The 22440-nt window shown below is 44.8% G+C and overlaps 1 protein-coding gene across 1 annotated transcript in view; it reads right to left on the reverse strand.

The window, feature by feature from the left end:
• Positions 1-2791: 2791 nt before the first annotated feature.
• The window catches only part of LOC144497115 (class I histocompatibility antigen, F10 alpha chain-like), a 20341-nt gene continuing 692 nt past the window's right edge, over positions 2792-22440 (reverse strand). The window contains exons 2-7 of the mRNA XM_078217905.1: positions 22398-22440; positions 21945-22205; positions 21635-21739; positions 12580-12612; positions 12285-12333; positions 2792-4188 (exon numbers count right to left, since the gene is read on the reverse strand). The exon at positions 22398-22440 is cut by the window's right edge and continues 230 nt beyond it. Coding sequence (XP_078074031.1) covers positions 12287-12333; positions 12580-12612; positions 21635-21739; positions 21945-22205; positions 22398-22440 — 489 coding nt within the window. The 3' untranslated portion in view covers positions 2792-4188; positions 12285-12286. The remainder of the gene's footprint in view (positions 4189-12284; positions 12334-12579; positions 12613-21634; positions 21740-21944; positions 22206-22397) is intronic.

Here is a 22440-nt window from a genome sequence, read left to right on the forward strand (position 1 = left end):
AGAGGTTGAATAAACTAAGATTGTTTTCACTGGAAAGACGGAGGCTGATGATGACCTGATAGAGTGTCCAAAATTATGAGGCATAAACAGGGTAGTTAGAGGCTTTTTCCAAGGGTGGTAGAGTCAATTACAAGAGGGCACAGATTCAAGGTGAGGGGAGAAAGTTCAAGAGAGATGTATGGGGAAGTTTTTCCACAGAGGGGTGGGTGCCTGGATCGCACTGCCAGAAGATGAGATGGAAGCAGGCACACTACCAACATTTACAAGGCATCTGGATGGGTACATGAATAGGGAGGAAATAGAGGGATATAGACCAAGTAAGGGCAGAAGGATTTTTTTAGTTCGGGCATCATGATCGGAACAGGCTTGCAGGGCCAAAGGGCCTGTTCCTCTGCTGTACTATTTTTGTTCATTTTGGGGAACAGTTGTTTGAGTTCAGGCTGAGACGCTCCCTTTGTATCCATTGGGCCAGCTGGGTGTCTTTGGGCATGATGGTGACTCACTTGGCATAGATGGCACACATTTGGTGTCCTCATAGAGCCCTACCAGGTAAAGCCTTGCAGGAGGCCATTCAGCCTCAAGTCTGTTTGACCATTCAATGAGATCATGTCTTATTTTACTTTCATATACATATCACTTGGATAACAATCTCAGATTTGAAATCGACAACTAATCAAGCTGTTTGAGAATGGCATTTCCAAACTTGTTTCCAATGCTGACTCTCTCTGATCAGGCTTGTCCAAATGCTCATTTACTCGAGATGTGAGACTAATAGGTCCATACCTGCCTCATTTATTCCTCCAATTCTTAAATATTGAAGCAACATTGGGGATTTTCTCATTAATTTGAATGTGACAATGCAAGTGGATCAGGTTTTATTTAATGTATATGTGAACCCCCAGCTTTGCTTCTGCACCACAAAGTGAACACCCCTTTCTATTCTATGTTGCTGACCTTTTCCTCTTCGTTAGTCACTTTTCAAAGCCTCTAAAATTCAATCTGCACTTTTGTTTGAACTTCAAGTGTCTCGACATCAACCTCCCGCTCCATGTTGTCCTGCAGTTGAACAGTTTTTATATTTGCACGATTTATTGTTTCTCACTCTAAATTCAGCATTTTCCTTTGTTGATAATGCTTGTGTTTTACTCTGACACCTGTTGCTAGGATCATACGAATTAAGAGCAGGACACTCAGCCTCTCGAGCCTGCTCAGTCACTAAGATCATGGCTTCTGATTGCAACCTCAACTCCACACTCCTGTCTATCCCCAATCCCTTTCACCTCCTTGTTAATCAAGAAGCTATCTAACTCTGCCTTAAAAAGATTCAAAGGTTCTGTTTCCACTGCCTTTTGAAAAGAGAGTTCCAGAGACTCAAGACCCTATGAGAGAAATACATTTGCCTCAATCTCAGTCTTAAATAGCCTTATTTATCAGTGACCTAGTTCTAGATTCTCCCACAAGAGGAAACATCCTCTCCACATATGGTTCAATCAAGTTGTCTTTTACTCTTCTAAACTCTACTGGATACACCTAACCTCTCCAACCTTTTGTCATAAGACAACTCACCCATTCCTAGTATTAGTCCAGTAAACCTTTTTCTGAACTGCCTGTAAAACATTTACATCTTTCCTTAAACAAGGAAACCAATACTATATACAATATTTCAGATGTGGTCTCACCAATGCCTTGTACAACTTAAGCATAACCTTCCTATCTTTGTAATTAGTTTCCCTCAAAATAAATGATAACATTCCGTTAGCCTTCCTACCTGTATATCAGCGTTTTGCAATTCAGGCATCAGCTCTGCAATTTCTCACAATTTAAACAAACTTATTTTTAATTATTTCTGCCAAAAATGGAAATTTCACATTTGCCCACATTATACTCCATTTGCCATATCCCTTTGTAACATCCTCAATGTCCACTTTGACACAGATAAGAAAGTAAGCTGCAATGAGCACATTTATCAAGATTTATCCATTTATACGAATTGTAAAAAGTTGAGGCCTGAGCACTGATCCATGGTACATCACAAGTCATTCCTGCCAACTAGAAAAAGACCCATTTATACCAACTGTTTCCTGTTAGCTAACCAATCTGCAATTCATGCATATATTACCCACTATACCATGAGCTTTTATTTACAATAACCTTTGATATGACACCTTATCAAATGTCTCTAGAAATCCAAGTACGGTATATCTACCAATTCCCCTTTACCCATATTACATGGAACTTCAATATTGTTTAAACAGGATTTCCCTTTCACAAAACCATGTTGACTCTGCTTGATTGTTTTGAATTTAAGTGTCTGGTTACAACTTTTTCAATAATGGCTTCTAAATTTTCCCCATGACGAATGTTAGACCAACTGGCCTGTAGTTTCCCGCTTTGTCTCCCCTTTTGAATAAAGGAGTTATATTTGTTATTTTCTAATCTAATAGAAACTTGCGAATCTGGGGAATTTTGGAAGATTTAAACCAATGCATCAACCATCTTACGAAGCACTTCTTTCAAGACCCTCGGATGAAATCCATAATGTCCTGGGGTTTTATCAGCCCACAATTCCACCAACTTTCTCAAAAGCACTTCCCGATGGCTGTAATTTTCTCAACTTCCTCCCTCTCTCCTATTTGATTTACAGCCTATTTCTGGGATGTTCATTGCCATTCCGACAAGTTTGAAATAAATCACACTTTTAATATTAAACACTGAGATACCTGGGAATGTGATTGTTAGAAGATTTGAATGTTCCTATTTATTAGATGCATTAGACAGAGACAGATTGGAGTCCAAATCTAATTTATTAGAACTTAAATACAAAATAGCAAGTACAAATTAAACCACCTTTTGCAAAGCACAAACAGGCACCCCTTTCCAACCCCCCCTCCGACCCCCCGATTACTCAAGCAAAAAAATAAATCTGATTATGTTCCGTGACCTCCCAACAATCAACACTTGGCTCTTCCCTGGGACAGTCTCATGGAGCAGATCCCTTCAACACCCGCCCCCCCCAATCTCCCCACGACCGACTGAAGGTCTGCAGAATCAAGGCCCCGCACCATGTGGATAGGTGAGGCCCCGTGGACTTGACTATCAGTGAAAACCAGTTGGACTCAGTGCAGTTGGGCCTCCAGACCCCGATTGTGCATCTGACAGCCAGGAGCTGAGAGATGGAGATCTGGATCATTGCTCCATTGAATCTCTCCCCTTCCCCTCACAAATAATGAATGAGATTTAACGGTTAAAATGCAGTATTGCAAACAAGGCCCAGAACGAAATCAATGTACGAATCAGTGGACAGAATTTTCCATTCTCAGCAGCAGCAGAAATCCTAACGGGTGGAACAGCAAAGATTTGACGGAAAACCAAAAATCAGATTCCCAATGGCGGGAAGTTAGTTTGGGATCTTGTGTACCCCATTTTCATGGTGGGTTAAAGACCACGGAGCTACGTCAGGAATGCCATTGGAATCTCATGAATGATTAAAGGGCCAACACACTGGAATTTTATTCCCTCTGCAATTAAGCATCGACCAGCAAGACTGTACACAAGCAGTGTGTGCTTGGTGAGTTTGACTTCTTCCTGGACTTTGAGGCTGGCAGGTGTTGCTTTTGCACTGTCAGAGTTATCAGCTGCCTGTTACACACACACACTGTCAAGGCTGGGTAAAGAGGAGGAATGTATCGGAGATAACACGTGTCTGTACCCGAGTGTGCGTGTGGGTACTTGTGTGGTGGGGGGAACGATAGTCAAGGAGCAGAGTGAAGGACTGAATAACTTGTTAGAGCCTATGAGGTGAGAGAGTCAGGCCACTTGCTGCCTGTCCCACCAGAAGATGCCATCCTCCTTGCCGATGCAAAATGAATAAGCTGAACAGCTCAAGATCTTGTGTGTTCAACTTTTCAGCGAAGTCATTCCTATCTTTGGTCCCACCACGAGACCGTAGCTCCAGAATGGAAAATTCCACCCAGTTTCCCAGTGTTTGCGCAGCAAACAGTGCAAATTGAAGCTTAATTCATCAGCTACTCCCTATTCAAAGCACACACATTTCATTATGTACAGATCACCCCCCCTTCCTGCAGATACAATCAGAGTTTCAGAAATAGTCATCAGTGATGAAAACCCACCCTCCCCGTTTCTCTCATCAGCTCCATTCATTGGTCGATTGAACTCCGTGGAATGTCACTGAGGAAGAGAAATAAAAGATGGTTAACAGAGTGAGGAAAATCCACACAAATCCCCACAACAAACCCCAGACTCCTCCCCTCCACCAGACCCATCGCTCTCCAAAAACCAGTAACACAGGATTCTTTTTCCAGTGAGAAAGGAAAATAGGACAGATGAATACATGGCTCAAGAGGTGGTGCAGAAAGGAGGATTTTAGTTTGCTGGATGACTGGGACTGTTTCTGGGGGAGGTGGGACATGTACAAATGGGACGGTTTGCCCCTGAACCACATTGGGGCCAATATTTTTGTGGGTAGGTTTGCTAATGCTGTTGGGAGGAGTTTAAACTAGTCTGGCAGGGGGAGGGGACACAGGACATTAGTAAAATAGAGACACGTTGACTTGCTTCCTTTACTGTAGCAGAGAGAATTCAGCTATGTTGAGTGTCAAGAGAGTAAGGCAAGGTTGGATGGTGTTTACTTTAATGCTCGGAGTAAGACGGATGGGTTGCAGGCGTGGATTGACACATGGAAGTGTGACATTGTTGCCATCACAGAAACATGGTTGTGGGAAGGGTAGGACTGGCAACTCAAACATTCCAGGGTTTAGGATCTTTAGGCGAGACAGAGGAGGGTGTAAAAGGGAGGTGATGTAGCATTATTAATTAAGAATTACTGCAATAAGGAGTGATGATATTTTGGAAAGGTCTTCAAAGAGGCTGTGGAGTTAGAAATATAAAAAAAGGCAGCCACATTAGAGGGAGTGCACTATTGGTGAAGTCGCATGGGATCAGAGGTGAGCTGGCAAGGTGGATACAAAACTGGCTCAGTCAAAGAAGACAGGCAGTGGAAAGGTGCATTTCTGAATGGAGGGCTGTGACAAGTGGCGCTCCTCAGGGATCAGTGCTGGGACCTTTGCTGTTTGTAATATATATATATAAATGATTGGGAGGAAAATGTAACTGGTTTGATTAGCAAGTTTGCGGATGACACACAGGTTGGTGGATTTGCGGATAGCGATGAGGACCATCAGAGGATACAGCAGGATATAGATCGGTTAGAGACTTGGGTGGAGAGATGGCAGATGGAGTTTAATCTGGACGAAATGTGAGGTAATGCATTTTGGAAGGTCTAATACAGATAGGAAATATACAGTAAATGGCAGAACCCTAAAGAGTATTGATAGGCAAAAGGATCTGGGTGTACAGGTACACAGGTCACTGAAAATGGCAATGCAGGTGGAGAAGGTAGTCAAGAAGGCATACGGCATGCTTGCCTTCATTAGCCAGGGCATTGAGTTTAAAAATTGGCAAGTCACGTTGCAACTTTATAGAACCTTAGTTAGGCAGCACTTGGAATATAGTGTTCAATTCTGGTCGCCACACTACCAGAAGGATGTGGAGGCTTTGAGAGGGGACAGAAAAGATTTATCAGGATGTTGCCTGGTATGGAGGGCATTAGCTATGAGGAGAGGTTGGAGAAACTTGGTTTGTTCTCACTGGAACGACGGAGGTTGAGGGGAGACCTGATAGAAGTCTACAAGATTATGAGGGGCATGGACAGAGTGGATAATCAGAAGCTTTTTCCCAGGGTGGAAGAGTCAATTACTAGGGGGCACAGGTTAAAGGTGCGAGGGGCAAGGTTTAAAGGAGATGTACGAGACAGATTTTTTCCCCCCACAGAGTAGTGGGTGCCTGGAACTCATTGCCGGAGGAGGTAGTGGAAGCGGATACGGTAGTGACTTAAGGGGCGTCTTGACAAATACATGAATAGGATGGGAATAGAGGGATATGGTCCCTGGAAGGGTTGGGGGTTTTAGTTAAGTCGGGCAGCATGGTCGGTGCAGGCTTGGAGGGCCGAAGGGCCTGTTCCTGTGCTGTAATTTTCTTTGTTCTTTGAGGTCCCCAAAGAGTCAGCGGGAAAGAGAGTAGATATGAAGATAGTTCACTAATGTGTGTAAGAATAATAATCAGGTAAATTATCTTGCGGAATTTCAACTTCCCCAACATAAATTGGGATAGTCATAGTGTAAAGGATTTAAAGCTAGAGGGTTTCTTGCATCAGTAAGCGGAAGGCCCAACAAAGGATGGTATAGTGTTGGATCTGGTTCTGGGGAAATGAAGCTGAAAGGGTTCAATGTGACAATGGGGCAGCATCTCAGCAATAGTGACCACAACACGGTACAGTTAAAGTTTGTTATGGACAAGGAGAAAGTTGGCTTGCAAAAGTCAACTTTGGATTGGGGAAAGGCAGATTTTACTAAAATAAAGCAGGATTTGGCCAAAGTTGACAGTGGATAGCTCCTTGTGGGCAAGTCTACGGCAGAGCAGTGGGGGGGGGCATTCAGTAAGGAACTGGGAAGAGTACTAACATGTTCCGTATAGGGGAAGTGTAAGAGCAATAGGTTCAGGGAAGCCTGGATATCTAGGACAATTCAGGACTGGATAAGTAAGAAACAAATGGCTTTTAGCAAATCCAAAGGGAGCAATTCAGCTGCAGCCCTAGAGGAATACAGGAAGTTCAAGAAGGAACTTAATAAAGCAATTAGAGGAGCAAAAAGGGGGCATGGAAAAGGACTTGCAAGCAAGATTAGGGGAATTTTAAGACATTCTATAAATGCATCCAAGGGAAGAGGATAACCAGGGAAGGAGTAGGACCGATTAGAGACCAAGGGGGCAATGTGTGTGTGAAGCTGCAGGACACTGGAAGGGTGTTAAATGAATATTTTTCATCATCTTCACTCAGGAAAAGTAGAATTGAGGAAAAAGGACTGTGAGAAATTTGCATAGTTTGACATAGGAAATGGCGGGCTTTTGGAGTCTTAAAAATGGACAAATCCCCAGGCCCGGATGAATTGCATCCCAGGCTGCTGTGGGAGACCAGACAGGGAAAGTGCCAGAGGACCGGGGAATAGCTAATGTGGTTCCACTTTTCAGGGGTGGTAGTCAGTGGTAGGGAAACTATTGGAGAAAATCCTGAAGGAGATGATTAAAATTCATTTGGAAAAGCATGGGTTAATTAGGGATAGTCAGCATGGTTTTGTCAGAGGTCATGCCTTGAGGATGAGGAAGTTCAGTTGATGTAGCTTATATGGATTTTAGCAAAGCCATTGACAGGTTCCCACTGAGAGACTGATTGAGAAGGTTGAAGCACAACATTGGTCAGGCCACAGTTGGGGTAGTGTGTGGAGTTCTGGTCACCTCACTATGGGAAGGATTTGATTGAGGGGGTACAGAGAGGGTTCACCAGGATGCTGCCTGGAATGGAGCATTTGAGCTTTAAGGAGAGACTAGATAGGCTTGGATTGTTTTCTCTAAACCACAGAAGGCTGAGGGGGGACATGATTGAAGTATATAAGATTACGAGGGGTATGGATAGGGTAAGGAGTAGCTGTTCTCTTTGGTTTGAGGGGTCAATCATGACGGGGCACAGTTTTAGTGCAAGCGGCAGGAGATTCGGGGGGGGGATTTGAGTAAAAGCTTTTTCACTCAGTTGTGGGAATCTGGAATGTACTGTCTGGGAAGATAGGGGAGGTCGTAAATATTACAACCTTTAAAAAATATACGGATGAGCACTTGAAATATTATAATATTCAAGGATATGGGACAAGTGCATGAAAATAGGATTAACATGAATTTACCGGTAGCTAGTTTTTTTTTTTTTCTTGCTGGTAATGGCTTCAGGGATGGCAGTTCAGGCAGTATGCTGCATCTCCTGTGGGATGTATGTGGTGAGGAAATCCAGTAGTGTTTCAGGAGATTTTAGTTGTAAGAAGTGCATTAGATTGCAGCTTCTGGAGGAGCGTGTAAAGGAGCTGGAGGGGGAGGTAGAGGAACTCCGCATAATTCGGGAGGCGGAGGTGGAAGTTGATAGGAGTTATAGAGAAATAGTAACTCCTAGAAATGAGGCTTGGGTCAATGCCAGGAGGAGGGGTAAGAAGCAATCGGGAAGACAATCCCCTGGGGCGGTTCCCCTCCATAATAGGTTTTCGGTGCTGGAGGCTACAGTTGAGGAGGAATCAACTGAGCATAGAGAGCAGATCTCTGGGGGTGAGCCGAGTGAGAAAGCTCAGGTGGTTAGGGGCTGTAAAAGACTGGGCCTTGTGATTGGGGACTCCACAATTAAGGGGACAGATAGGAGGGTCGGAACTAAAGGTAGGGACTCAGGGTTGGTGTGTTGCCTACCAGGGGCTGGGGTCCGGGATGTGTCTGACAGGGTATTCAGGACTCTTAGGGGGGAGGGAGATAAACCACAAGTTATTGTACATGTGGGGACACACGACATAGGGAGGATAGGGGAAGGGGATATTAGGCAGGGATTTATGGAGTTGGGGTGGAAACTAAAGGCCAAGACTGACAGAGTGGTTATCTCTGGACTCTTGCCTGTACCACGGGATAGTTTAGAGAGGAATAGGGAGAGGGAAGGTTTGAATTCATGGCTGAAGGGATGGTGCAGGAGGGAGGGGTTCAGGTACTTAAGCAATTGGGGCTCGTACTGGGGAAGGTGTGACCTCTATGAGAAGGATGGTCTACACCTTAATCAGAAGGGGACCAATATCCTGGGGGGTAAATTTGCTAAGGCCATGCAGGGAGGTTTAAACTGATTCGGGGGGGGGGAGGGATCCTGAGTAGTGGGGCTGAAAGTGAGGGATGCATGGATGGGGGCTGCTATGCACGGCATTGCAGAGGTGGGGTGGAGCAGGGTTTGAAATGTGTATACTTCAATGCCAGGAGTATTCGCAATAAAGTGGGTGAACTTGCAGCGTGGATCAGTACCTGGGACTTCGATGTTGTGGCTATTTCAGAGACATGGATAGAGCAGGGGCAGGAATGGATGCTGCAGGTCCCGGGGTTCAAATGTTTTAGTCGAAGTAGGGAAGGAGGTAGAAGAGGGGGAGGGGTAGCATTATTGGTCAGAGATTGTATCACAGTGTCAGAGAGGAGGTTTGATGAGGACTTATCTGTTGAGGTAGTATGGGCGGAGATTAGAAATAGGAGAGGAGAGGTCACCCTGTTGGGAGTCTTTTATAGACCTCCTAAAAGTTCTAGAGAGGTTGAGGAAAGGATTGCGGAGTCAATCCTGCTTAGGAGTGAAAGTAATAGGGCAATTGTTATGGGGGATTTTAACTTGACTAATATTGACTGGAATTGTTATAGCTCTAGCTCGTTAGAGGGGTCAGTTTTTGTTCAAAGCGTGCAGGAAGGTTTTTTTGACTCAGTATGTAGACAGGCCAACTAGAGGTGAGGCTATATTGGATCTGGTGCTGGGAAATGAGCCAGACCAGGTGCTAGACTTGGAAGTTGGTGTGCATTTTGGTGATAGTGACCACAATTCGGTTACGTTCACCTTAGTGATGGAAAGGGATAGGCATGAACCTCGGGCCAGTGGTTTTAGCTGGGGGAAGGGTAATTATGAGGCTATTAGGAGAGAATTAGGAAACATAGGTTGGACTAGGAGATTACAGGGACTGGGAACGTCCGACATGTGGAGTTTTTTCAAGGAGCAGCTACTGCGAGTCTGTGATAGGTATGTCCCTGTCAGGCAAGGAGGAATTGGTAGGGCTAGGGAACCGTGGTGCACCAAAAAAGTTTCTTTGTTGGTTAAAAAGAAAAAGGAGGCTTATGTTCGGATGAGACGTGAGCACTCGGGTAGTGCACTAGAAAGCTTTAGCTAAGAGGGAGTTGAAGAGCGAGCTTAGAAGGGCTAAAAGGGGACATGAGAAGACTTTGGCGGATAGGGTTAAAGAGAATCCTAAGGCGTTCTATAGGTATGTCAAGAACAGAAGGTTGGTTAGGGCAAGTTTAGGGCCAGTTATAGATGGCAGAGGGAAGTTATGTGTGGAACCGGAGGAGATTGGTGAAGCATTGAACCAATATTTCTCTTCGGTGTTCACGCAAGGGGACATGAATATAGCTGAGGAGGACACTGGGTTGCAAGGGAGTAGAATAGACAGTATTACAGTTGATAAGGAGGATGTGCAGGATATTCTGGAGGGTCTGAAAATAGATAAATCCCCTGGTCCGGATGGGATTTATCCAAGGATTCTCTGGGAGGCAAGAGAAGTGATTGCAGAGCCTCTGGCTCTGATCTTCAGGTCGTCGTTGGCCTCTGGTATAGTACCAGAAGATTGGAGGTTAGCGAATGTTGTCCCATTGTTTAAGAAGGGGAACAGAGACTTCCTCGGGAATTATAGACCGGTGAGTCTCACTTCTGTTGTCGGCAAGATGTTGGAAAAAATTATAAGGGATAGGATTTATAGTTATTTGGAGAGTAATGAATTGATAGGTGATAGTCAGCATGGTTTTGTGGCAGGTAGGTCGTGCCTTACTAACCTTATTGAGTTTTTTGAGAAAGTGACCAAGGAGGTGGATGGGGGCAAGGCAGTGGACGTGGTATATATGGATTTTAGTAAGGCGTTTGATAAGGTTCACCATGGTAGGCTTCTGCAGAAAATGCTGATGTATGGAATTGGGGGTGATCTAGGAAATTGGATCAGGAATTGGCTAGCGGATAGGAAACAGAGGGTGGTGGTTGATAGTAAATATTCATCATGGAGTGCGGTTACAAGTGGTGTACCTCAGGGATCTGTTTTGGGGCCACTGCTGTTTGTAATATTTATTAATGATCTGGATGAGGGTATAGTTGGGTGGATTAGCAAATTTGCTGATGACACCAAAGTCGGTGGTGTGGTAGACAGTGAGGAAGGGTGTCGTAGTTTGCAGGAAGACTTAGACAGGTTGCAAAGTTGGGCCGAGAGGTGGCGGATGGAGTTTAATGCGGAGAAGTGTGAGGTAATTCACTTTGGTAGGAATAACAGATGTGTTGAGTATAGGGCTAACGGGAGGACTTTGAATAGTGTGGAGGAGCAGAGGGATCTAGGTGTATGTGTGCATAGATCCCTGAAAGTTGGGAATCAAGTAGATAAGGTTGTTAAGAAGGCATATGGTGTCTTGGCGTTTATTGGTAGGGGGATTGAATTTAGGAGTCGTAGCGTTATGTTGCAACTGTACACAACTCTGGTGCGGCCGCACTTGGAGTACTGTGTGCAGTTCTGGTCCCCACATTACAGGAAGGATGTGGAGGCTTTGGAGAGGGTGCAGAGGAGGTTTACCAGGATGTTGCCTGGTATGGAGGGGAGATCCTATGAGGAGAGGCTGAGGGATTTGGGATTGTTTTCGCTGGAAAGGCGGCGGCTAAGAGGGGATCTTATTGAAACATATAAGATGATTAGAGGTTTAGATAGGGTGGATAGTGATAGCCTTTTTCCTCTGATGGAGAAATCCAGCACGAGGGGGCATGGCTTTAAATTGAGGGGGGGTAGTTATAGAACCGATGTCAGGGGTAGGTTCTTTACCCAGAGGGTGGTGAGGGATTGGAATGCCCTGCCAGCATCAGTAGTAAATGCGCCTAGTTTGGGGGCGTTTAAGAGATCCGTAGATAGGTTCATGGACGAAAAGAAATTGGTTTAGGTTGGAGGGTCACAGTTTTTTTTTAACTGGTCGGTGCAACATCGTGGGCCGAAGGGCCTGTTCTGCGCTGTAATGTTCTATGTTCTATGTTCTATTGGTGCAGATTCGATGGGCCGAAGGGCTTTTTCTGTACTGTATGACTATGGAGGGGCAATACAAATCCCCATGGAGCAGCTGACAGCAGGCACATCCCAGGTTGGATGTGATGAGAGGAGTTTCCAACCCCTCCCTCACAACTACCCAAGATATCCATGCCTCAAGTCAGCTACTCCAGGGGGTCAATTCCTAAGCTGTGTCAAATTGTGTAACACAGTAAGGAGTCTAACAACACCAGGTTAAAGTCCAACAGGTTTATTTGGTAGCAAACGCCACATCAAATTGTATAACCCATGGCGAGATTTTCCAGAGGTAGCCAATGGTGTAGACACCGGAGGGACCAGAAAATCCCAGTGGTGGCCAACCGTGAGCTGCCTCCATTGCTGAAAAACATGCTGCGAGGGGCTGGAAAATCCTCCCAGTCTTTAATGCACATATAAAGACAGAGAGAGAAAGAGAGTGCAGTCAGATTCCACCCTACGAGTGTACAGGAAACAACAGCTTCAAAGCCAGTGCACAATCTGCTCACTATTGATCAGTAATGTTCGTACCTTTAGGCAGTGGCAGAAGAATTTGATGAGGATTCTGCTTTGTCAGAAGCTGTTAACAGAAAAACAAGCATTATAAAACTGTTTATCAACAGTGAGCCACAGATACGGAGAAGATCACAAGTATAGAGGGGGGCCAGAGACTGACACATACAAACACAAGAGGATGGAGGTCTCACACACACAAAAAGGGAGACATCACATACCAATGAAGATAGCAATAAACCAGTGACTGTACAGAGAGAGAGTAATGTTTCTTGCTCTTAGATGAAGATGCAGTGATTTGAGGCACACTTACTCTTTGCTGGATTGTAGCCAGTCTTCTGTCCTGCTGTAAAACAAGGAATTCTCAGTTAGTGAGCAGAGCACAACATTCAGAGAGGAGACACAACCATTTTCTCTCTCCCAGCCAGGATCACACACATAGAAAGATAAGTACATTATAATGGGAGGAGATTATTCAGGTCATAGAGGTGGTTTTGACATTTAATGAGATCATGGCTAATCTACAATCTAACTCCCAGCCAGTGAAAGCTGTTTCGCCCCATATATTCTCATTATCTTGAAAATTTCCATTAGATTACTTCTCAACTTCAAGATTGCAGAGAATATATTCCTAATTTTTAAAAAAATCTCTCCTCACCCTTTCAGTCAATCTGCACTCCTTTGAAGACAAATATCTCCTTCCTATAGTGTTAAGCCCAGAGCTGCTCCCAGTATTTCAGGTGTGGTCAAACCAGAGCTTCTTGAAGCGGAAGTGTCTTCACACCCCCCCCCTCCCCAACCCCCAGATTGAAAAGCAGCAATATGTTTGACTAATAATTTTTTTCCAAAGATGTAACCAGCGGGATGGATAATGGGAATCCGGTAGATGTCGTGTATCTTGACTTCCAGGAGGCATTTGATAAGATACTACACAAAAAGGTTAATACACCAGGTTTGTTCACATGGGATTAGGGGTAAATTATCATCTTGGGTAGAGGATTGGCTAACCAATGGAAAGCAGAGAGTCGGGGTAAATGAGTCATTTGTGGTTGGCACGATGTAACTGTTGGGGTGCCATAGGGTTAGGTGCTCAGGGGTCAACTATTTACAATCTACATTAATGACTTGGATACAGGGATAGCAGGTATCATAGCCAAATTTGCAGATGATACAAAAATAGGTGGGATAGTAAGTTGTGACAATGAAATAAGAAATTTACAAATGGATATGGATAGGTTAAGTACATGCGGTAAATTTGACATGTGTAGTTTAACGTGGTTAAGTGGGAGGTTATCCATTTTGGCAGGCAACATACAAAGGAAAATTCTTGTCTAAATGGGAAACTTGAGTGCTTCGGTACAGAGGGATCTGGGTGTCCTTGTGCATGAACCGCAGAAAACTAGGACGCAGGTAATAAGGAAGGCAATGGAATCTTGGCTTTATTGCTAAAGAAATAACTGTAAAAGTAGTGAAGTGATGCTGCTACTATACAAAGCATTAATGAGACACTGTATTTAGAATATTGTGTACAGTTTTAGTCCACTTACTTGAGGAGGGATGTAGTTACCTTGGAGGCATTTCAAAGGAAGTTCATTAGATTGATTCCAGAGATGAGGGGTTTGCATTATGAAGAGATTTTGAACAGTTTAGGCCTATATGTCTATATGGGCGGCACGGTAGCACAATGGTTAGCACTGCTGCTTCACAGCTCCAGGGACCTGGGTTCGATTCCCGGCTTGGGTCACTGTCTGTGTGGAGTTTGCACATTCTCCTCGTGTCTGCGTGGGTTTCCTCCGGGTGCTCCGGTTTCCTCCCACAGTCCAAAAATGTGCGGGTTAGGTTGATTGGCCATGCTAAAATTGCCCCTTAGTGTCCTGGGATGTGTAGATTAGAGGGATTAGCAGGTAAAATATGTAGGGATATGGGGGTAGGGCCTGGGTGGGATTGTGGTCGGTGCAGACTCGATGGGCCGAATGGCCTCTTTCTGTACTGTAGGGTTTCTATGATTTCTATACTCTTTAGAGTTTAGAAGAATGAGAGGAGGTGCTAAAAGGGATTGATAGTTTGACGTAGGTGAACCTCTTATGGGGCAACAGGACAGGAGGTCATAGTTTTAGAATAAAGAATAAATTTAAAACAGATGAGGAGAAACCACTTCTCTCAATGGATTGGAGTGCAGTGGATACCGGGATATTTGAGAAGATAGACAGATTTTTAATTAGTAATGGGTTGAAGGGTTATGGAGAACGAGTAGAAAAGTGGAGCTAAGGCTATTGAATGGTGCAGCAGACTTCAGGGGCTGATCTGCCGACTCCTGCTCCGAGCTTTTATATTCTTATTCCATTCATCTTTGAGATTATTTTCTCTGTTCATGGTATTTTAATAATCTTTGCACCTGACTCCCCAAATTTCTTCAAACCTCCACTGTCTACACTGAAATCCTTGTGCCAGAGTTTAATTGTATACTTCCATCTACAATGTCTCCAATGACACTCATCTTTGTTGCAGCGACAATTATCAAAGTTAGTGTGAATGGTTGAGGCCCAGATCCCTGTGGGCAGCACAGTGGCAAGCACTGCTGCTTCACAGTGCCAGGGAACTGGGTTCAATTCTAGCCTTGGGTGACTGTAGAGTTTGCACATTCTCCCCATGTCTGTGTGGGTTTCCTCCAGGTTCTCCAGCTGTCTCCCACAGTCCAAAAATGCGCAGGTTAAGTGGATTGGCCATGCTAAATTGTCTCTTAATATCCCAAGATGTGTAGGTTATCTGTCTCCTGCCAATTTCCTAACAAGGTTGCAGCCTGATGGGTATTCATAAAGACACCAGCAAAGCCTGACAGTTAGCCTGCATCAGGCTAAGGCCTACGGAAGCAGCAAAGAACAGGATGTAGAGCCATGGAACAAGCATGGGAACTGATTGGACAGTGGCCGTTACTATGCTTTGAACTGACAGTGTTGTGTTCCTGAGAGAATTACCACCCCTGACAGAGGCACGACTTTTCAGTGTTCGTGACCAAAAATACAGTGATTTATTAGTGCCTGTCCGGAGAGTATGTGATTGGAAGCATCATCAGTGCCAGCAGGATCTCTACGTGAAGAGACAGGGATATTGGCAGCCATAACCTGGGATCAACCACTGTAGAAGCAGCAAGACCCTGAGCACAGAACGCGGAGACATTGGAACAAAACCCATCAGGAGGGAATCTGATCAGTTTGCCTTGCCACGGGTAGTATCTCTAAGGCAAAGTCATGAGTTTGGATATTTTATGACATTTTATATAAAGCTTGGAAGGGATCAGGGGAACACACCAAGTTAAGTAAAGCCACAGCAACAGCAAGTTGTATGAAGGAGTTGCGTGAGAAAGAGATCAGTAAACTGAAGCAGCAATTGAGTGCTGCAGCACAGGAAACTGACACGGTGTGTTAAAGCCTTAGAAACCATAGAACCCCTACAGTGCAGAAAGAGGCCATTCGGCCCATCAAGTCTGCACCGTCAACAATCCCACCCGGGCCCTATCCTCGTATCCCTACATATTTACCTGTTAATCCCTCTAACCCTCATATTTACCCACTAATCCCTCTAATCTACGCATCCCGAGACACTAAGGGGCAATTTAGCTTGGCCAATCAACCTAACCCACACATCTTTGGACTGAGCAATGGAATGAAAGTCATGAGTTACGTATCAGTCAGTTGCAGAAGCAGTTTGAGAAAGCAGATAGAGTGCGAGAGCGAGAAGCAGATAACCGGAGGATTGTGGAGATAGAGCAGAGGTGTAACGAGCAGAGGTGTAACGAGCAGAGGTGTAACGAGCAGAGGTGTAACGAGCAGAGGTGTAACGAGCAGAGGTGTAACGAGCAGAGGTGTAACGAGCAGAGGTGTAACGAGCAGAGGTGTAACGAGCAGAGGTGTAACGAGCAGAGGTGTAACGAGCAGAGGTGTAACGAGCAGAGGTGTAACGAGCAGAGGTGTAACGAGCAGAGGTGTAACGAGCAGAGGTGTAACGAGCAGAGGTGTAACGAGCAGAGGTGTAACGAGCAGAGGTGTAACGAGCAGAGGTGTAACGAGCAGAGGTGTAACGAGCAGAGGTGTAACGAGCAGAGGTGTAACGAGCAGAGGTGTAACGAGCAGAGGTGTAACGAGCAGAGGTGTAACGAGCAGAGGTGTAACGAGCAGAGGTGTAACGAGCAGAGGTGTAACGAGCAGAGGTGTAACGAGCAGAGGTGTAACGAGCAGAGGTGTAACGAGCAGAGGTGTAACGAGCAGAGGTGTAACGAGCAGAGGTGTAACGAGCAGAGGTGTAACGAGCAGAGGTGTAACGAGCAGAGGTGTAACGAGCAGAGGTGTAACGAGCAGAGGTGTAACGAGCAGAGGTGTAACGAGCAGAGGTGTAACGAGCAGAGGTGTAACGAGCAGAGGTGTAACGAGCAGAGGTGTAACGAGCAGAGGTGTAACGAGCAGAGGTGTAACGAGCAGAGGTGTAACGACTTACAGGCTGCTGTGAAGGTCTTGCACAACTCAAACACAGAAATTAACTGACCAAAGTGATAGAGGGAGACAGGCAAGTTAAAGTTGCAACTCTCAGCACAAAGAGGTATGATGTGCACTCGAGGATCGAGGGCTAGATGGAGACAGTGACAAATTGAAGTCTCTACTGTCAGCTCAGAGGAGCTTGTTAGACTAGGCTACAGATTAGAGAGGCATGAAGGATGAGCCTGTAAGTATGGGGGGCAGGGACGACCCTGGGATAATCCTCCGCGTGATGAGCATGCACTGGAACAGTCAACCTCATTCACACCCATCAAAACAGTGTACGGGGCAAGAAGCAGCAGCTCAAACCCTCACTTATACTGCAAAGAACCCCAAGAGGCCCTATGCACCCAAACAAAAGAAGGGGGGAAATGGACAGTGCGGTGTTACAGAACGGGAAAGGAAGCAACTATGCCCCTTCAGCTTACTCAGAAATCATGTAAACTAATTGGCAAGATGCAAACATTTCCTATAGATCCAACTCTGCACAGTTGCTTATTCAATGTATGTAGTTGTATTTTGAATTAGGTTTAGTGAGGAGTTATCTGGGGTTATGGGATGGAAGTTAAAAGGTTAGAAGAGGAATAAAATACACCATTTGTTCACTGTTCATGAACTGGGAAAGAATGGTCAAGAACAACAATGATAATGGAGACGTTTCCTCTACAATTTGTTAACCAGGCATAAAAACAATCATCGGAGCTATGATTTACCTATATTGGGTTAATTGAGCTTTTAAAGGGAAGTTAGCAAGTGTATGCTAATAGGAGACAAAAATTTTAAGCTGTGACTATTGGAGATTTAGGGTTATAATGATAGCTATGACAAAGGGATTAACTGAACAAACAAAACATGTCAAAAACTAGGATCATATTCTGAAAGAAAATAAATAGTGCTGCAATAGTATTTGGATTAAGATCTGGAAACAGATGAGGCAAAAGACCAGACGAGAATAGGAAGCCCTATTCAAACGTCCACCCTCTGCTTAAAGTCCCAAATCTCAGCTAGAAGATTGAGCTGGTAGAAACCTCTCTTAGCATTACTGAAAAAAATCAAATAAATCCGAGGGAAATCTTCTGAAAATACAAAACCAATATTGGATTTCTCCTACAAAGGGTGATAAAAAAGCTAGCCAAGGCTCACCAAATATATATTATTATACAACAGGCAAGGACAATCAGAAGGAAATTGAGGCCATGAAAGAAACTAGCTGGTGGAGCGCGAATGTTCAAATACACACTTGGATAAAACTTCTCTCAAAACTGCGAGTTATATCTCTTAAGTCCAAGCTGTGAGTTTGAATATTTTGTGAAGTTTTGATAACTTTTGAATACTTATAACGGAGTAGGAGAGAGTTTAGTTATTTTGTGTGTAATGAAGTTTGATGCCAGGTGTAATTTTGTGGTAACTTGGGTCGGCGCAATAAAGGAGACTTTTTGTGCAATAATTTGAGAGTTTGTGTCTTTCACCAGGGTTCTAGGGAAACAAGGTCATTAATTGACCTCTAATTTCATGAGTTTCAGCTTTATTTAATATCCTCTCAAGAGACTTGATCAAATGTTTTCTCATACGAATAAAATTCACCTGTTCACTTACATTAATCACCTCTTCAAACACTTCACTCAGGGTCATTTGACATGAGTTCCCTTTACAAATCCATGCTGTCTCTGATCAGCTGAAAAGATTTACAGTGCTCAGTCACCCTATCTTTAATGCTAGATTCTCATCATTTCCTGACACTCATGATAGGATAATGGGTCTATAATTCCCTGCTTTTCCCCTCTCCTTTCTCAATAGTGCAGGGAGAGGGGTATAAATTTTCCAATCTAAAGGAACGGTTACCCAATTGGGTAAACTTTGGAGACTGCTATTAGAACGTTGCCCTTATCTGGTCTGGGGGTTTAGTCACCATCCAATGTCATTAATATTAATGAGAATTGTGTTGAGCCCCTGTCACAGACAATATTAATTTATTGACACATTGATCTCTTCCTCTACAGTAAATACTGATATGTCCCCCATTTTGTATTCCCATTGACAATATACATCAGATTTCAAAGGGCCCACGGTGTTTCTATCTTCTTTCCCCTGATCTATTTCATGTGTTGATTTTGATATCCCACACAAATTTCTTTTCATATCTATTTTTGTAACTTTCTGGGAAGGTTGGCACAGTGGTAACATCACTGAAGTAGTAATCCAGAGGTCCAGGTGAATGCTGTGGAGACACTGGTTCAAATCCCACCATGGCAGCTATTAGTTATTGTAAAAACCCATCTGGTTCATAATGTCCTTTAAGGGAAGGAAATCTGCCATCCTTACCTGGTCAGGCCTACGTGACTCTTAGCAACTGCTCTTGAAATGGCCTAGCAAGCCACTCACTGCAAGAGTAATTAGGGATGGGCAATAAATTCTGGCCTTGCCACATCCCATGAAGCAAAAAATCTGCTTTTTTCGTATGTTTCCCATTTACCAGGGTCTGTGCAATTTTTTGTATCTTTTACTTTTATGTTGTCTGTTGAATTGTTCATGACTACCATTTTTGGCAAGTGGAGCTTGTGGTTTTTAGGAGTCTAAATTGGTTATTCACTTTGGAAACAAAAACAAGAGGTCAGATTACTACCTGAATGGCTGTAAATTGGGAGAGGGGAGTGTGCAGCAGGACCTGGGTGTCCTTGTGCACCAGTCGCTGAAGGTAAGCATGCAGGTGCAGCAGGCGGTAAAGAAGGCAAATGGCATGTTGACCTTTGTTGCGAGAGGTTGAGTACATGAGCAGGGATGTGTTGTTGCGATTATACAGGGCCTTGGTGAGGCCACAGCTGGAGAATTGTGTGTAGTTTTGCTCTTCTTTTCTGAGGAAGGATGTTCTTGCTCTCGAGGGAGTGCAGCGAAGGCTTACCAGGCTGATTCCAGGGATGGCAGGACTGATGTATGAGGAGAAATGTCTAGGTTAGGATTGTTTTCACTGGAGTTCAGATGAATGAGGGTGGGGGGATCTCATAGAGACTTATAAAATTCTAACAGGACTAGACAGGGTAGATGCAGGGAGGATATTCCTGATGGTGGGGTAGTCCAGAACCAGGGGTCACAATCTGAGGATTCAGGGTAGACCATTCAGACGGAGGTGAGGAGACATTTCTTTACCCAAAGAACCCATGGGTTAAGGGTGCAAGGAGAAAAGTTTAAAGGGAATATTAGGACGGGCTTCTTCACGCAGAGAGTGGTGGGAGTGAGGAATGAGCTGCCGGATAAAGTGGTAAATGCTTTTAACATTTAATAAAAACTTGGACGGGTTCATGGATGAGAGGGGTGTGGAGGGATATGGTCCAAGTGCAGGTCAGTGGGACTAGGAAAAAAATGGTTTGGCACAGACAAGAAGGGCCAAAAGGCCTGTTTCTGAGCTGTAATTTTCTATGGTTCTAAAGAGTGGTGAGCCTGTGGAACTCATTACCACAGGAAGTAGTTGATGCCAAAACGTCGAATGTAATCAAGAGGCGGCTGGATATAGCACTTGGGGCGAATGGGATCAAAGGTTATGGGGAGAAAGCAGGATTAGGCTATTGAGTTGGATGATCAGCCATGATTGTAATGAATGGTGGAGCAGGCGTGAAGGGCCAAATGGCCTCCTCCTATCTTCTATGTTTCTAATGCTCAATCTATACTTGCCCCAATGAACCTGTGGAATTCACTGCCACTGAAGGCTGGTTCTATGAATCACAAGAAATTCCTTTTTCAGCACCTTCTCCCGATCTTGTGTCTTTTTATCCATTCCCAGATTTACTCAGATTAGTGTGCCATTAACGGGAGAGGGGGAAAGCAGGGAATTATAGACCCCTGAGCCTAAAATGTGTTGAGGGGAAAGGATGAGAGTCTATGGATTAGCGAACACCAAGGGTTAAATTTTCCCGTGCCACCCACCACAGGAATCGTAGTGGACAGGACAGAAAATTAACTGGACCATGCAAACGTCCGTTGACCTCTAGCGGGAATTTCCAGCCTTGGGGCGAACATGGTCAGAAAATCCCACCATAAATCTTTTCAGCTGATCAGAGAGAGCCAGCATGGACTGGATTGTTGTGGACGATCTCTGTCGCATTCCATTGAAGTCAGCCTTACCCAAAACGCGACTTTGTTGTTTCTCCCTTTCAGCACTGTATGAACCCAATCATATTATGATCACTATTAGATCAATGTTCAAGTGCTGTTAGATTGTTAATTTTATCTGTCACATTACTAAACCTGATATGCTTGGTTCTAGGATTTGTATTGGAAAACTATGCCACTAACATTTGAGAAATTCAGTCTGTCTGAAATGTGCGTACCTGCTTTTCCTAATCTCTATGAAAGAACAAACCTCTCACACCCACCGTCTTTGCAACCTGTCTAATCGCAACAGCTGTACCAGTGTCAATGCACAGCTCCCAGTCCAGTCTTAAATCCTTTTCCATTTTTTCATTCTACTCAGAATGACTCCACTCCCTGCCCATCTCTCATTATATCCTCTCTGATTGTATCTATAATCATTAAGGTTACACCACCCTCTCTATCATTTTCCTGATCTTATTTCTGAGTATCTTTAATTCCTGATCATTGAGCCGCCATGCCCACCAGGTCATACCCTCCAAGATGAACTTAAACTTCCAATTCATACAACGGATGCTCTATGTTTGTAGAAAGATGCTTATCTGGGCGAATCCATTACTTCTCCAACCAATCCAATGATTCAATATCACTATATCTCTTCAAATGCAACTATTTAACTTTGTGAAGTTTTGCCATTCCTTGTAGTTCCTCAAGTTGAAAGATCGCAACCCTCCCCACCAGTTGTCCACTTCCTACCTTTCTTCCTGTACAGGACGAAACCCACAACAGCGAGAGCGACAAGCACCAGGACAGCAATGACAATGCCAATAATAACTGGGAGCATGGAGGCAGGTTTTGGTTCTGAGGGGAAAGAGAGTCACATAAGGGGTCAGGAACACCATATAGCACAAAGACCAATCACATGGTAATATATGAAAATACTGGGAAGTCAATGAATATCCTGGATATGAGTCCCACTGAGATACAATGAACTCCTTCACAGGGCTCAGCACTGACCCTCTCTCCCAGACAGACTGGATCCTCACACATGGGGAGATGGTCTTACCATAAAACACCACCAATGTCTGGCTCAGCCCGGCATGATCCACCACACAGGAGAACTTGGCCGGGTCGCTCGGTTCAAAGTCGGTCTGTTTTTCCATCTGGTAAGTGCCATCGTGGTTGGGGCGGACCCCACTGGAATATTCATCGGCAGCTGCCTGACCTCGGCGCAGTTTCAGCTCGATAGACTGAGGGTAGAATCCAGTGGCCGCACAGGAGAGCTTCTTACTGTCACCCAGCCGGGTGAAGGAGACGGTGGGAGCAACTGAGAGAGACACAGATTAAAACAGGAGCAGAGAGACCCGGCACAACGGAATAAACCCCCCGGACCCGGGCCCGGACCCCCCGGACCCCGGGGAGCGGAGCCCCGGCCCCGCGGGGAGCGGACCCCCCGGACCCGCGGGGAGCGGAGCCCCGGCCCCGCGGGGAGCGGACCCCCGGCCCCGCGCTCACTCACCGGGTCTCAGTTGACTCTGTCCGTACTGCAGGTATTTTTTCAG

Source organism: Mustelus asterias, chromosome 8 (genome assembly GCF_964213995.1).
Source record: "Mustelus asterias chromosome 8, sMusAst1.hap1.1, whole genome shotgun sequence".
Lineage (NCBI taxonomy): Eukaryota > Metazoa > Chordata > Chondrichthyes > Carcharhiniformes > Triakidae > Mustelus > Mustelus asterias.